This window comes from Babylonia areolata, chromosome 2 (genome assembly GCF_041734735.1).
Source record: "Babylonia areolata isolate BAREFJ2019XMU chromosome 2, ASM4173473v1, whole genome shotgun sequence".
Taxonomy (NCBI): Eukaryota; Metazoa; Mollusca; class Gastropoda; order Neogastropoda; family Buccinidae; genus Babylonia; species Babylonia areolata.
In genome coordinates, this window is record NC_134877.1 from 58,235,649 (window position 1) to 58,253,414 (window position 17,766).

The 17,766-nt window shown below is 44.6% G+C and overlaps 1 protein-coding gene across 1 annotated transcript in view; it reads right to left on the reverse strand.

The window, feature by feature from the left end:
- Positions 1–1,421: 1,421 nt before the first annotated feature.
- LOC143279527 (calcitonin gene-related peptide type 1 receptor-like) overlaps positions 1,422–17,766 on the reverse strand; it is a 369,139-nt gene continuing 352,794 nt past the window's right edge. The window contains exons 9-13 of the mRNA XM_076583591.1: positions 14,954–15,097; positions 14,010–14,145; positions 11,543–11,584; positions 2,907–3,089; positions 1,422–1,514 (exon numbers count right to left, since the gene is read on the reverse strand). Coding sequence (XP_076439706.1) covers positions 1,467–1,514; positions 2,907–3,089; positions 11,543–11,584; positions 14,010–14,145; positions 14,954–15,097 — 553 coding nt within the window. The 3' untranslated portion in view covers positions 1,422–1,466. The remainder of the gene's footprint in view (positions 1,515–2,906; positions 3,090–11,542; positions 11,585–14,009; positions 14,146–14,953; positions 15,098–17,766) is intronic.

A 17,766-nucleotide genomic window follows, 5' to 3' on the forward strand; every position in this document is an offset into this window, starting at 1 on the left:
TTCAAAACTCCATGGGTCTGTGCCATTAGCGTCAGGTAGGTACATCAAACATACGGTCGGATTTATACAAGCCACTTTATCGCTCAGCTACAACAGATGAAAAAACATCCAGTGACATACGGTTGGAATACATTGAACATGTAGATCTGTTGCACGTCGCATCGCCCTTCGTTTGGTACAATAAATAAACAAATAGATGAATAAATAAATAAATAATGATAGTAATAATATCATGCAATTGTCATGCTATGCTCTGTACACGTGTGCGAACAAGAGTGAAGAAAAGAGATTTGAGAAATTAAAGGTGGGAGTTTGTGTGGTCAACATTCCACAGAGGAGTTGAAGAGAAGATAGGGTGTACTGCCGTAGAAAGCTCGGCGAAGAGAGAGAAAGAGAGAGAAAGAGAGAGAGAGAGACAGAGACAGTGAGACAGAGAGATTGGATGCCCTATAATTATTTGTGGGTCCAAGAAAATGACGACGGCGAAGAAGCGTTGTGCTTTCGCAAAATGCACGAATTAATTCTATTGAAAATGTATACATAATACCGCGAATATAATTATGCCGATTTCAAAAGACAAAACATTTTTGGGAGGTGCAGAATAATCATCAATTAATTGAGCTTTCAAAAAAAAGAAAAGAAAAAAAAGTAGGCTGGAAAAAAAAAAAATTACAGCGGAAAGAGCACGATAAGAAAGCCAAGAGTCACGTGAAAATCGATGCTTATCGCTTTTTTTTTTTTTTTTTTTTCGTTTTTGACTTGAGCAGGCTCACAATAATTGTCCACACCATCCTTACTTATAATGTCAATGCAGTGATCTATCAGTGCTTAGATCACTTTGTTATCTCGTATTCACACAACATTGTTGCCATATTGTTTGTCTCAACGTATTAATTGACCTTACAGCTTAGACAGGGTGGTTTTGTTGCTGTTGTTGTTGTTCTTGCAGTCAGAACTAAAAAAAAAGCGTAACAATAGTATACCCTCCACCCCTAATTTTCAATGTTCTGAAGTCATATACCCCCCTTCCTTCCCTACACCCCCTCCTGCTTTTTTTGCAAGATTCAGAACAAATATTCAAACCAGATGATGCTTGTAAGTTGAATAGCCAATGGCGCAGAATCGCCAAAATTGAAGAAAAAAAAAAAACACAAACCAACAACAGCTAAGCGACACACTTATCTGGCCTTTTAAACATCGACTTTCTTTTATCCAAACCATTAGCAACACTGTGAACACCGTGTCTGTTGAAACACGGCGTTTTGCTTTACTTTCATTTCCCCATCCCCCTCCCCCACAAAGACTGGACAAATCCTCGCAACAAAACGCTTGGCGCTGTGATCGATACGTCATTTTTCCTCCACCTCAAAATACGTCATCCCCCCCCCCACACACACCACACCCCTGCCACATCAAAATACGTCATATCGAGTGACGTCGGTAGCGGCAAGACAACAGGAACCTGGTCACGTTTCTTGTTTCTCCATCTTGAGTGGCTTCATCTCCACGGAGTCCTGTCAACAAACAAGCAAAACGGTAGAATAAAGAACGGTTGGCTGATTGTAGCTGTTCTTCCTTTTTGGTTCAGTATCAGTATCAGTAGCTCAAGGTGGCGTCACTGCGTTCGGTCAAATCCAGATACGCTACACCATATCTGCCAAGCAGATGCCTGACCAGCAGCGAAACCCAACGCGCTTAGAAAGGCCTTGAGAAAAAAAAAACAAAAAAAAAACATAAAAATACTACTACTACTACTAATAATATTTATGAGGCGCAAAATCTATGAAATACTGAAATATAATCAATCAAGCTGTCTGTCTGTCTGCCTGCCTATCTATCTATATTCATTCCAGTTATCAGGACAAACACAGTATAGCTTGCAGCATATCATCATCACCAAAATCCCCGAATCTAAAAATCTGAGAAACTCACGGTGGTTTGTTCGAGTGCCGGTAACGGCGGAGTGCTTTAACACACACACACACACACACACACGCTCGCGCGCGCGCGCACACACACACACACACTCTCTCTCTCGCGCGCTCTCTCTCACACGCGCGCGCGAGCACACACACACACGCGCGCGCGCGCGCGCACCAACCCACTCCACCCAACCACCCACACACACACTTCTACCCCTCTCCCCCTCCCCACCTCACCCCAATCCCCCCTTGCCCTATCCACACCACCTACCCCCTTTCTCACACAGACACCTTTGGGGAGATAACAGATCCACTTTTACCTGAAGCGTTCTGTTGTGCAGGTCTGGGAGGAGAGGTTCCCTCCCTCTCCATCACCCAACCCCCGCCCCCCTCCACACACACACACACGCAAACACCTTGGGGGAAAACAACAGAAGCACTTCTATTTTGCCTTAAGCGTTCTTGCTGTGCAGGTCTGGAGCCATCTTGGAGTTGTAGGAGGAGAGGTTCCCCTTAACCCCCCCCACTCCCTCACCCAACCACTCACACACTCCCCGCCCCATCCCACACCCGCCCTACCCATCCTGCTCCACATCCTTACTCCCTCACACCCACACAAAAAGACCAAGGGGAGACAACAGAGGTACTTCTGTTTTACATGCAGCCTTCTGCTGTGCAGGTCTAGGGCCGTCTTGGACTTTCTGGGAAGAGAGCAACCCCCGTACCCCCTCCTTACACCAATCACTCACACACCCACACGCATCCGCCGACCCCTTCCTACACATACCTATTCGCCATCTACACACGCACGCACTCACGCATGCACACACACACACACACCTATCTCCCCACACACCCCTCACACACACACCTGTCCTCCATCTACACACACACACACACACACACACCTATCCCTAACACACACACACACACACACACACACACACACACTGTAGCAGAGACGGTCCCATCCACATAATTCACCTGAACCGTTCTACTTTGCAGGTCAGGGGCCACCTTCGACTTCTGGGATGAGAGATCCCTGGTGGAGGTGTTGACCATGGTGTAGCCTTCCGTGTAGGTGGATGACGTCAGAGCCGTGTTCTTCCGGACATGCCCAGACATCAGGCGGTGCTGGTGCCACTTCCGGCGAAGCAGACAGGTCACCTGCACGGAAGGGGGGCTTTTAATGCGGAAGAGGGTGGACGTGTTTGATGGAAGGGGGAGAGTGGTGGGGAGAGTGGGAGGGGAGAGAAGAAGAGCCTTGGTACATATTGATGTGCGTGCGTGCTGTGTGTGTGTGTGTGTGTGTGTGTGTGTGCGTGCGTGGGGAGGGTGAGGGGGTGCGTGTGTGCGTGCGTGCGCGTGTGTGTGACTGAATAAATATGTTGGTAATATTGGTTACACAACACCTCTCTGTTTTTTTTTTAGTTTTATGAAAAACGAAGACAAAGCTGGGTTTAACGGTTACTTGGGTAATATATATATATATATATATATATATATATATATATATATATATATATATATATATATGTATATATCAACGGTAAAGCTTTCTTTCAACAAAAGAGGATGACACCCGTGAAATATTGAAGCGGTTGGACGAGCTAGTTGCCTCAGCCAGGATGAACTTCCAACCAAAGAAATCACGCAACCTCTCACTGCGTAGAGGAAAGGTAACTGAAACGGTCACATTCACTGTCGCCAACCAAGCCATTCCAACGGTTTCAGATGAACCAGTCACGAGCCTTGGAAGATGGTGTGATGAGTCCCTGAAAGATGCAAAAAGAGGAAAGGAAACCAAGCAGACAGCAGAAGAAGGCCTGCATATCATAGACCAATGTGGCCTTCCGGCAAATACAAAGTGTGGTGCCTACAGTTCATGCTGATACCAAAGCTCCTGTGGCCTCTCCCGATATATGATATCAGCTGTAGCAGTCAAGTCGATTGAGGCAAAGATCAACAAGTACACACGCAAATGGCTTGGTGTCCCACCTGGGCTCATTGACGTGGCACTCTACTGTCGCCAAGCAAAGCTGAGGCTTCCTCTGAAATCCCTTGTCGAAGAATACAAGGTAAGGAAGGCAAGACTTATCAGCATGCTCGAAGACTCAGGAGACAGTGTTGTGAGATCCAACCAACCCAAGCTGAAGACTGGCAGAAAATGGAAAGCCAGGGAGGCAGGCAGTGCAGCAAAAGAAAGCCTTAAGACGAAGGAAATAATAGGACACACCCAAACCAAAAGGCAGGGCCTGGGATCGACAAAGATGGAATGGTGGTCCAAGGCAAAGGGGAAAGCAAAAAGAGACATGATCATACCGGATATCAAAAAGAAAGAGGATGATAAAGAGTCCAGAAGGCAGTCCAGCAAGGCCAGCAGGGGCAGTGGTCAACATGGGAAAATACACTCCAATACACAGCTGGAGCGACATGTGGAACATGGCCCCTCTGAGGATCAACTTCATCATAAGATCTGTGTACGACCTCATTCCCTCGAATACAAACTTGGTGAAATGGGGGAAAGCAGATGACCCTGCGTGCCCACTCTATGGCAAACAAACAGTGGAACATGTCCTCAGCTCATGCAAAGCGGCGTTGAGCCAAGGACGGTACACATGGAGGCACAACCAAGTGCTAAAAGAAATAGCACACGTGGTGACCACTGTGTAAGCAGCACCAACCCTACCAAAAGTTCAAGTGGAGTTCCGCTCTGCAGATGGCAATAAAGTCTGGCCAGGAACAGCTGTAACATCCAAAGCATGGAAAAGTGGGCTGCTTGATGGTGCCGAAGATTGGGAATGCACAGCTGACCTACCAGAGGGGAAGAAACACCCGGAAATCATCAGCCAGTGCGGCATTAGACCTGACAGAGTACTCCACTCCGAGGCAACGAAACAAGCGATTCTGATTGAGTTCATTGTGCCATACGAAAGCAGAATGGAGGAAGCCCACATTTATAAGACCGATAAGTATGCTAGTCTAGCCAGCAGCCTGAGAATCTGGCTTCCAAGCCCCAAGTCTTCGCCATAAAGAATAGTGCAAGAGGGTCTGTGAGTGCATCTGCCTAGTCTCATGAAACAGCTGTCGATTTCTGGCAGAGAGAGGACACGGGCTCTCAAGGCCATGAAGAAACAGCATAAAAGAGGTCCAGCTGGATCTGGTCAAACCAGGCATACGGTGGCTCAGTGGTTAAAACGTCTGCCAGAAAAAGTGACTCAGTCCTGAAGTGGCGACCACCCTGGAGGCGCGGGTTCGAACCTGCTGAGGACCAGGAAAAAGAAGAAGAAAAAAAGGCGGCAATACAAGGGCATCCAGGAGGCATGAACTGGGTACGGCCCGGCCCCTTTAGAGTGTAAGGAGTTAAGGGCAGAAACACTTGACTGAGGGGGGCTTCTTCTCTGAAGACCTTGTACTGTCCAGCTCTCCCTAGAATTTCTTATCACATTCAGTTTTGTGTGTTTTTTGTGTGTTTTTTGTTGTTGTTGTTGAGATTTTGCAAGTATAGTTTAATCCTTTTAATCCTCCTAATCTTTAGCTGCTGGGCTCCACAGGCTCCGTTTAAGCTTTTTGCTGTTGTTGATAACATGAATACTGATGACATCATGATGTACGACAATAAATGGAATAGGTAATGAAAAAAAAAGAAAAAAGTTTAGAGCCTAACTGACATAACCCCTACAACCCCTTCGCCATCACCCTCTTCTCTGAATAACATACCCCCTTACCCCTTTCTTTTTTTTTTATTTTTAGTCTGTCTGTCTAATTCCCTCTCCAGATAGAAAACAAATTAACTTGAATGCGCTGCGAAAAAGATGACTGTCAGCGCGGTAATCTGTTTTATAATGTCCTTCGTGCACAAGAGCATATTTTATTTTATTTCATTTTATTGATTTTTTTTCTCTCTCATTTATTCCCATGACGTCAATTTTCGTAGTGACACGCGCTAGTTTTAACAAGGACGATAAAAGCAAGTTTTCCTTGAGATATTTTTTTTTTTAAAACAAGAACGAAAAGAATACAAAACATCGGTCCTTTTTTGTAAAGTGTTTTTTGCTTGTCTTTTTTATTTTTTTATATTTCGTGTTTTGCGTCTTGTCGTTGTTTTGAGATTACTGTCTTTGACATGAACTCAACATTCACCACACACACACACACACACACACACACACACACACACATTTTGCATATTTCCCACTGCTACTCTACCGCTGCAACAGACACACACACACACACACACACACACACACACACACACACACACACACAGACAGAGGCAGTGACAGAAAAAGAAAGGCAGAAAGATTAAAAAAATCAAAAAAATCTGTGAATAACGAGAAAACGAACATAAATCGAGGATGATAAGAGACGGGAAGTTTCAGTGTCAGTTTCAAGGATTTGTCAAAGCCTGCTGACTAATCCATATACGCAACACCTGCTGTTCAATAAGAAGAAGAAGAAGTAAAAAGGGAGTTTATGCCTGACGAGCACACAAATACCAACGCACAGGGAACCATCATCATGGCCTGGCTTCGCTAACGAAGATCTAGGAAGGGCGTTGTCCACGTCTGATGCAGGCACGCTCATGGCTGACAAGGCCAATGCGGGAAAAGCAGAGTCGGCCGCAGCGGTTGCAAGGGAAAGTCTGGTCTGGGTTCGCGGCTGCAGCGTCGTGGTTCTTCCTCCTTCTGCGTTTGTCCTCAAGGCTGGCCCTGCGGTTGTTTTCGAAGGAGGAGACAGCTTGGTGGATGGTGCGTCGCCAGGTCTCTCGATCAGCGGCTACTGCGGACCACTGGCAATGGTCAATGTGACAGGCACCGAGAGCTTTCTTCAAGGAGTCTTTGTATCTCTTCTTGGGTGCTCCTCTGTCACGGTGGCCAGTGGACAGTTCGCCATACAGCGCGATCTTGGGCAGGCGGTGGTCCTCCATCCTGGACACGTGCCCTGCCCAACGTAGCTGGGTCTTTAGCAGCACTGCCTCGATGCTGATAGTCTTTACCTGCTCCAGGACCTCGACATTTGTGATGTAGTCACTCCAGTGGATGCTGAGGATGGTGCGAAGGCAGCGCTGGTGGAAGCGATCAAGCAGTCGTATGTGGTGCCGGTAGGTGACCCAGGTTTCGGAGCCATACAACAGGGTGGGCAGTACAACAGCTCTGTACACGCTGATCTTTGTGTCTTTCTTCAGGTGTTTGTTGTTCCACACTCTCTTGTACAGCCTGCCGAATGCGCTGTTTGCCTTTGCAAGTCTGTTGTCGATCTCCTTGTCGATCTTGGCGTCAGACGAGATGGTGCAGCCTAGGTAGCTGCACTGGTGGACCGACTTCAGCTCTGTCTCACCGATGTTGATGTGAGGAGCGTGGAATTCTTCCTGTGGGGCAGGCTGGTGGAGAACTTCCGTCTTTTTCAGACTGACTTCTAGGCCGAAGAGCTGCGCAGCCTCTGCGAAGCAGGACGTTATACGCTGCAGGGCCGCTTCTGTATGGGCGACGAGGGCAGCATCGTCGGCAAACAGAAGCTCTCTGATGAGTTGCTCCAGTGTCTTGGTGTGGGCCTGTAGCCGCCTCAGGTTGAATAGGCTGCCATCAGTGCGGTATCTGATGAAGATACCGTCGTCGTCGCCAAGATCTTCAGTGGCCTGTTGGAGCATCATGCTGAAGAAGATCGTGAAGAGGGTCGGCGCGAGGACACAACCTTGTTTCACTCCATTTCCAATTGGGAAGGGAACCACAGAACGTATTAAACATGTAGCAAGCATTTGCCTTAAATGAAATTATGCAACCAAATGGGACAGGGAACAACAGAAGAAGAAGAAGAAAAACCACAGAAAGAAACACCAACTTGGTGCAAAACAGGGCAACGAAAGAAAATAAAGAAGACAAGGAGTGCCAGAAAGACAGAGCGCACAAACTAGATGGCTGGATAATTAGGTTAAAAAAAAAAAAAAAAAATCAAACCAACAAAAAGGCGTGAACGAGAAGGAATAATCTGTGACTGATTAGATAGATAAGGAGCAGGACTGCTGTGTATATATATCACACAAACAAAAAGGCGTGATCAAGAAGGAACGATTTGTGGCTGTTTGATTAGATAAGGAGCAGGACTGCTGTGTATATATATCACACAAACAAAAAGGCGTGATCAAGAAGGAATAATATGTAACTGATTAGATAAATAAGGAGCAGGACTGCTGTGTATATATCACACAAAGAAAAAGGCGTGATCAAGAAGGAATGATATGTAACTGATTAGATAAATAAGGAACAGGACTGCTGTGTATATATATCACACAAAGAAAAAGGCGTGATCAAGAAGGAATGATTTGTGGCTGATTAATTAGATAAGAAGCAGGACTGCTGTGTATATATATCACACAAACAAAAAGGCGTGATCAAGAAGGAATAATATGTAACTGATTAGATAAATAAGGAGCAGGACTGCTGTGTATATATCACACAAACAAAAAGGCGTGATCAAGAAGGAATAATATGTAACTGATTAGATAAATAAGGAGCAGGACTGCTGTGTATATATATCACACAAAGAAAAAGGCGTGATCAAGAAGGAATGATTTGTGGCTGATTAATTAGATAAGGAGCAGGACTGCTGTGTATATATCACACGAACAAAAAGGCGTGATCAAGAAGGAATAATATGTAACTGATTAGATAAATAAGGAGCAGGACTGCTGTGTATATATATCATATAAACAAAAAGGCGTGATCAAGAAGGAATGATTTGTGGCTGATTAACTAAAATTTATAAGAAGCAGGACTGCTGTGTATATATACCACACAAACAAAAAGACGTGATCAAGAAGGAATAATAGGTAACTGATTAGATAAATAAGGAGCAGGACTGGTGTGAATGTTTTTGAGGGGCTGGGGAACAGGGGCGGGTGGGGGTTGGTGGGGCATGTCTTTAGAAAAGAAAGAAGAAGAAAAAAAGAAGAAGAAGAAGAAAATCAGTCTCTAATCTATTCTCCCTTGTTCCAAGTTTTGTTGCTGTTGTTTCTTCACCCCTAATTATCCAGTCGTCTCGTTGGAGTTGTTCTTTTGCTAGCTGTCGTTTTTTTCCATGTTTTTCTGCTTGCCTCTCTGTTCCTCTTTATGTTTCTTTGCTGGCCCCAAGTTGTATGCCAGTGTTGGTCTCTCGATCTCTCTCTCGGTCTCTCTCTCTCTGTATTAACTCACTCAGTACGGCCAGTCCTCTCTTCTCCTCTACACAGACCCCTCGTATGTCCAGTGGGTGTCTGAATGACCCAACCTTTAGCTTCCGTCGTTCAGAACTGTGGTATTCTTTGTCAACATTCACCTCTTCAGTATAAGAGCCTTCCGCTTGCAATATTTTGATGATGGTAGTTGGGGTGAAACGCTGTTAACGTCGTTTCTTTCGCCGTTCGTATGGAGAGAGTTAAAAAATATTTTACCTCTTTTCTATTCACGATTCTCGTCGACCTCTCTCAATGTTGTTTTTCATGTTCTCCACAGTAGAAAGAACACTCCCCCACTCTCTCTCTTTCTCTCTCTCTTTTGCTTAAAAAAAAAAAAAAATGTTCCGCAGTCTTTATTTTCGAAACCAAGAAAGGAAAGATAACTTTTTTTCTCTCTCTCTTAGCAGGACTCTGCAATGTAAGCGGAACTTCAGTCATCAAATACTTGATTGCACTGAATGAGATGTAAGCAGTAGGAAATAATGATTATCTGTTATGTTTGTTTGTTTTTTTAATTTGTGTAAGTATATGGAACTTTGCCAAATTTTACTGTCAAAGTGTATTCTTTTGCAGAATTTTGTGAGGGACAACCTTTTTGCTGCCATGGGTTCTTTTACTTGAGTTTTAAGTGCATGCTATAAACGGGACCTCAGTGTATCATCTCATCCGAATGACTAGCACCCAGTCAGACCACCACTCAAGGTCTAGTAGAGGTGGGGGTGTAAAAAAATCCCGGTATATATATATATATATATATATATATATATATATATATATATATATATTATGAATCGGACCCGTAGACACTAACTTCCTAGTAAGGTCAGGCCATCAGGCCACTACTCCTTTATTTGGTCGCAGACGCTGCCCACAAACCCCAGCCAGAGAGAAGCACGACACTGACCAGAGGAGGAAATAAAACGCGCAAGCAGCCAAACGACGTTGTTTTTCTTCCATCAAACTGACCACAACATCAGTCCCCCCCCCCGCCCCCCAACCCCCCCGAGCCCCCCCTCCATCTCGGGGCTTTTCGAAAACGAACTTTTATGAATGTCTTGTCTCCAGCATTGAGGACCTCGGAAGTATCAGCAGAAGAACCCCGTTCCCCGTTTCACCGGACACCGCAACGCCCCCCCCCCTCCCCTCCGCTCCTAAAGTCCCTCATCACCTGGCGGGGAGCTTGTGCGGGGTGCATGGAATGGGATGGACGGGAGCTGCCTGGGCGAAGCATAGTATGGCACGCATAAAAAGATAAAAAGGACACGCATACAGACAGACAGAGCAAATGAAAAGCCGAGTAAGCGTGCAAAAGCAAAAAAACAAACAAAAAACAACAAAAAACAAAACAAAAATAAAAAATAAAAAAAAAAAAAAAAAAAACAAAAGACAGAAATAAACAAAACAAACCAATAAATAAATCAATGAACAAATAGATAAACAACAGATAAATAAATAATATGAAACAAATCCCCCCCCCCCACACACACACCCACCATCACCAAAGAGAGCGAGCGAGAGAGAGAGAATGAGAGAGAGAGAGAGAGAGAGAGAAACGAAAAGCGAAGAGTTGCGTGCTAGACAAACGAAGGTACACATCGACGGGGCATACCTAAGTTAAAAAAAAAAGAAAGAAAAAAGGTCAGATTTAAAAACAAAAGCAAAACCCAACCTCTAAGTAAGCCGGGACTAAAACTGCTCCTACCCCTTCACCAAACTGACAAAACCAACCAAAGCAACGTTTAAAAATACAATTAATACAATCAATTAAAAAAAAAAAAGAAGAGAATCCTGGCAGGATTGGCACGAGGGTTGTTTCAATGTACGTTCTCACCCCGCACGTGTATGTGGGGGCACCAAGGGAAAAGACCAAACATAAACAAAGAGAAAAGGGGAAATAATTATGAGGAGGAAGAATGGTGGTGACCCAGGACTTTACTTTGGTCTTTTTCATAGAAACAGTGGAGAAACTGGCATCCGACAGACGTGTAAAAGAACACACACACATAGAGAAAACACAACACAACACGCATACACCTTCGCATGCGCGCGCGCGCTCGCTCGCGCGCACACGCACACACACACACATATGCACACTAAACACACAAACAAGAACACACACACACACACACAGACGGATATAAATATCCATGCATGCATACATACGTACACTCATACATATCAACCTACACATATAACGCTTAACACATATACACCAACCTATACACATAATACCTACGTAAATACAGGTACACCAACACACATACATGTCTACATACACACATACACGTACGCCTACACATTAAAATACCTACACACACACGTATTCCTACACATACAATACCTACACACATGCACGCATACCTGCACACATAATGCTTACACACATACATACACATCACTGACTCACCTCGCCATTGCAGAAGCAGTACATGACGGAAACAAGAGTCCCCTTAGAAAGGAAAAAAAAGAGAAAAAGCAACACAATGTCAAGTTTATGCATGACAACAAACACCAGTTGTTCACAAACAGCGAGTATGCCAGCATCATACATAATAAACGCTCATCTCAGGTTATCACCTAAAACTGTATCTTTAATCCATTTAGAATAGATACCCGTAGTCATTACATAAAAGCGTTAGTGAATATTCTAGTCCTTACATGCAACAAAGCGGTTGGGCTTTTTTTTTTCTCCGTATAATATGGTTGCACACAGAAAAATCATACATACACACACCCTCTTCTCCCGCCCCCACAACATATCCAGCTTTATATGCATGTATAGTGTCGCCATCCATCCATCCATCGACATCTGTCTGTCCGTCCGTCAGTCTGTCCATCCGTCGATGATTGTTTGTCCGTCAGTGGGTTCATCCCTGCACGTCTAGTCTGTCTTTCTACCCACTCATTAGCCAACCGGCCTTCAATCCCAAGCAAGAGGAGCAAGGAACAGTAGTCCAGTAGTGATGGCAATAACAGCAGCAGTAGTTAGTAGTTGTACCAGTGGCAGTGATGAAAAAAAAAAAAGAAGGGAAAAAAAGAGGAGGATGAGTATAAAAGAAGACAACGCAGAGGAACGGAGTGGTCTAATTTTGCGCTGTTTCTCCGCTTCCTGGTTCGAGGAAATTGACGTTTAGATTAGTGTATTAAAAAAAAAAGAAAAACATAGAAAAAACAAAGAAACACAACAACCTAACTTCCATCCCCCAAACTTCTCAGAAAAGACACAAAAAAAAAAAAAAAAAAAAAAAACTTTGGTGCCACCCACCTCGCCATTTTCCCTTTCCTTCTTCCATTCAGTCCTCCATCCCTCTAGTCCCTTTCTCCCTCCCTCCTTCCCTCCCACAGCAGTGAATGACGGAACACGATCTGTCCAACTTTGGCTGCAGAGCACACAGGGAGAAAGATGACACCCTGGCAGTAACGGCAGCAGCATCCATCCTCTCTCCCCACTTCCCTCTACCATCCCTGCAGCCCCCCTCCCCCCTCCCTCTTTCCTCTTGTCAGGCAGAGAGCCGCAGAGGAGGCCTGACAGAAAACAGGCACCAACCGCCATGGCGAAGCGGTCAGCGTCGTGGACTGACGACTGTGAGGTCGCAGGTTCGAGCCCCCCGTCAGAGGTGGATTCTATCGACCCGTGGCCGGCTCCTACCCAAAAGCAGTGGCATCAAAGGCGAAGAATGGGAGGGCAAAACAGTCGAGGGTCAAAACAAACGATGGTGCGTATCGACAGCCATCACGGTTGCGCAAATTTCTCGACCAACGCTGTAGTATGTCTAAAGCCTGGTTGACGCCGGGATATATCATGAGAGTACAGTAATTGTCAAGTCAGTCCAGAATCTAGATGAAGAGACCCCCATTGCAGCATCGTCATCACCCACATCATCACTCATCGTCATGGAAATGAATAAATAAAAAGAAAAAATATAGATAACAAATAATGGAGAGGGGAAAAAAAGGCAGCATCTTGTCCAAACAATACTGGCTGTCAGAAGGTAGGCGAGACGCCACCGAAGATATCTGAACCCCCCCCCCCCCACCCCACCGCCCCCCTTCTCCCTCTCTCTTACATGTGTGATTATTAGGGGACTATATGTACTGGTTTGCAAGGATGAGTGAAAGATTAGCACCATAAATTGCAGTTTTTTTCCCCTCCCCACCTCCCCCTTAGTCATCTCTCTCTGTGCCTGTCTGTCTGTCTGTCTGTCTCTCGCTGTCTCTCCCTCCTCTGTCTCCTTGTCTCTCCATGTCTCTCACAAATTCACGAAGAAGACCAGCACGCAAAGTCATCTGTACAGAGGGCAATAGTCGGCAGTCAAGAGAAAGGAGAAAGCGAAGATGAATGTGTGACAGTTTGTAAGTGGTATGGAGATAGATGACACTCCACACTACCATTACCCCCCCACCCAACCCATTCCCCCCCAGAAAAAAAAAACCCCAAACCCCACCCAGTCTGTTCCTTCCCTCTCCCCTGTCCCTACGTGCAGCGAGGCCAGCAGAGCAAAAATGTACAGTGGTTGAAGAGATAGATGACAACCCACCCTACACCCCCACTCCACCCCAAAAACCACCCACTCTGTTCCTTCCCTCTCCCTGTCCCTACCTGCAGCGAGGCCAGTAGAGCGACGAAGTAGTGGTTGAAGAGATAGATGACAATCCACCCTACACTTTCCTCCCCCTCCCCCCCGCCCTCCCCCCAATCCAACACCCCCCCCCCACACACACCCCCCCACTCTGTTCCTTCCCTCTCCCTGTCCCTACCTGCAGCGAGGCCAGCAGAGCCACAAAGTAGTGGTAAAAAAAGATAGATGACAATCCACCCTACACCCCCACCCCAAAAACCACCCACCTGTTCCTTCCCTCTCCCCTGTCCCTACCTGCAGCGAGGCCAGCAGGGCCACAAAATAGTGATAGAAGTCGTAGAGCAGGGTGCCCTCCTCGGGCTGCACGGGGAAGATGAGGAACTGGATCCCGAACAGCGGCACCAAGATCAGGGTGGCACGCACCACCTTCCTGCAGAAAATCAACAACAACAAAAATCGTCGCCGTCGTCGTCATCATCATTACCATCATCATTGTCATCGTCGACACTACCACCACAACAACCATCATCATCATCATCATCGTCGTCACCACCACTACCACAACTATCATCCTCATCATCGTCGTCATCACCACCACCACCACTACCATCATCATAATCGTCAATACTACCACCACCACCACCGCAACAACAACCGCCATTATTATCAACATCATCGTCATCATCATCATTATCATCGTCGTCGTAGTCGTCGTCATCATCGTCGTCATGGCTATCAATATGCGCTGTTGTTGTTTTGTTGTGCTGAAGTGGGCTTCTCTTATGTCGTTATTCTTTCATGGTTAAGGAGGAGGGGAAGAGGAAGGAGGAGGAGGAGGAGGAGGAAGAGGAGGAGGAGGAGGAGAAGTAGCAGCAGCAGCAGCAGTAGCAGTAGTAGCAGTCACAACAGCTGCAGTGGTAGTAGAAATCGTACGTAGATGCAAAAGAAGCAGCAGCAGCAGCAGCAACAACAGCAGCAGTAGAAGTAGAGTGGTAACAGTAGAAGAAGCAGCAGCAGTGATGTAGTAGTGGTGGTTGTAGTTCTGGTAGTTATGGGCAAAAGAAGAAGACGACGAGGAAAAAATAGAAGACGAAGAAGGAGAAGAAGCAGAAGAAGACAATTGCCAACGGAGATACTGATAATGTATGGATATGGCAGCGGCAGTCCCAGACACACACTCACTCACTCACTCACCCTGCTCTGGGCCCAGAGACTCACTCACTCACTCACTCACTCACCTGCTCTGGGGAGCATCGGGCATCTGCCGGAGCTTGGTGACGAGCAGGCGGACCAGGTTGACGAGGATGAAGATGTTGACGATCACAGAGGCCACCACGGGCCCGTAGATGATCCACTGGTACTGGTCATCATGAAGCCAGCACCTGGCGGGAATTGAACACCGTGAATAGGACAGAGTAGAATAGAATAGAATAGAACAGAACAGAATAGGATACAATAGAATATAATAGAACAGAACAGAATGGAACAGAATAGAATAGAACAGAGTAGAATATATAGAGCAGAATAGATCAGAGCACAGCAGAGCAGTACGCAATACAGTAGAGTAGAACAAAGTATGGAAGAATAGAACAGACAGGGTAGAACATATTAAAAACAAGAGAGGCAAGGCCTTCAAGACTCACTTGTGATCGTTAAAATGTGTTTTGTATTTGTTATTATAAAGCTTCGGGTTAAAAAAAAAAAAAAAAGTCCTAACCAGATTCGAACCCCGCGTGTTCGGGTGAGAAGAAACTGTCTTACCCATTACACTATCGTGGTTCCTTAACTGACGTTCTAAAATTTAATATTTGAACATACTTTTTTAAAGGGCGATAAATCAATTGCGGTATTCGCAGTGAGAACGCTGTTTAAATCATATTATTCTGGTGTATCTTGGGCATTCAAAAAATCTTTAAAAAAAAAAAAAAAAAAAAAAAAAAAAAAAAAAATTTAAATCCGCGGTCAAGGAGACGTGACTATCGCCTCAATCACACTGCAACATTTAGCCGTTTTCTCTAGATCTAGATAGATGTACAAGTTTAGTTACACCCGCCGGGAATGTACTACGACACTGTCGATTCAATTTCTCTTTTATGTTCATTCTGGTTTTATAGTTTTAAAGTTGATATGAAAATTTAGTATTTTGTTAAACTAATAACATGTAGAGCCAAGTACAAGTACTTCTAAACGTCGTATGAAGTGAAAAGGACTTCATTTGGAGAAAAGTCAAGACTGGAAATGTTTTGTTTCATCAATTCAAGGGTATTAACTCGCATGGTTTACAATTTTTAACTGTGAATTCCGACTGATTCTGTGGATATTTTTATGGCAGTTTGGGGCACAATCCAGTAAGTGATGAGGCGTTCACAAATCTTTCTCTGAATAAATATTTAACGGTCTCCTTCTCCAACTTTCCATCACATGTTATCGTGTATTGTCCATTGAATATAGGATTGAACGGGCAGGTCAACAACTTGAAACAAAATGGCGTCGTTCGCGTTCGCGACGAATATGAGCACGCGCTTTGAATGTCTATAAATATGTGTACGCAATTGATTTTTGCCCATGACCTTCAGGGCTCAGCCAATAGATAAGTCCAGTCGTCGTATTGGTTTTAGTATTTTCCGAAAAAGACCTCTTGGGCGAATGAACATAGTGAAAGCCCTGTACACAGAGTAAAACACACAAGCTTTTTTATGTATTGAGTATACTTTCAAAATGTAATGTTTAAGATGAGAAAGATCAGTTTAAAGCAAATTAAGTCCCATAGCATTAATTACAGATTAATTTCCTTTTTTTTTACCAAAACGTTTGCAAAATAAATAAAACTTCCATGCTTAGCAAAAGAAGTTCCTGTTTGAACAAAAAATGATAATAATGACTGCTCTTGTTGTTGTGTCAGAATATCAGATCAAAGTGCCAAGTTTGGAGAATAAAAAAAACAAAAAACAAACAAACAACAACAACAGTAAATGCAGTTTCCATATAATTTGGCTTCTTTTTTTTTTATAATAATTTTTGTGTGCCCATCCCAGAGGTGCAATATTGTTTTAAACAAGATGATTGGAAAGAACTGGATTTTTCCTATTTTTATGCCTAATTTGGTGTCAACTGACAAAGTATTTGCAGAGAAAATGTCAATGTTAAAGTTTACCACGGACACACAGACACACACACACACATCACCGATATGTGTGACGGGACATTAAACAAAAATTCCTACACACACACACACAGACAACCGAACACCAGGTGTAAACAAAGTGAGTCAAAGAGCAGAGCAGAACACGGTACAATAGAGTAGAACAGAGTAGGGTAGAGTAAAACAACAGAACAGAACAGGAAAGAATATGCCTTGATTACTAGGTGCACCGGGTGCACAAGGGATATTGGGATGGAGGGGAGGCGGTGTGTGTGTTGCTGTGGGGGCGGTGAGGTTGGGAGGGGGGGGTGCGGGGGGCGAGTGGCGGCGAGAAAGTACATCAAGGGTAGGGGCATGAATCGGAAATCATACACAAACAAAAACACAATAAGATGTTTGACAGAGTGATTGGTGATGCGGTTTCAAGTACTGTGTTACTGGCATAATTCTGTGATATTTTTTGGCTATACGTATTATGTGATATGATTATAGGCATAAAGGGTACCCGGGGGAAAAAAAAAAAGTTCACATAAGATATGACCACGATGGGTGGATAAGAATGGCAGACAAAAAAATCACGTTTAAAACGTTCGTAATAAACATAATCAAACATTGTCACATAAATAACATTTCTTCAAAGAAAAGGCAAACCGCCATACTACAATTACGGCATCAGCTCAGTATGGTAACATTTTCCATGTTCCTTATCCAGTGTTCACAGCAGGCACACCATGCCCTGAAAATGTTAGAAACAAGACAAAAAGAACGAACCACCACAACCAGAAGATGAACAACAACAAAATCATTTTGTGATTAAAGACACCCTATTTCACCCGCTCGATCTGTGTATTCAAATATAGCAATGCAACGCAGAGACACCAAAAAAATGTACGCGTATTGATACAAGAA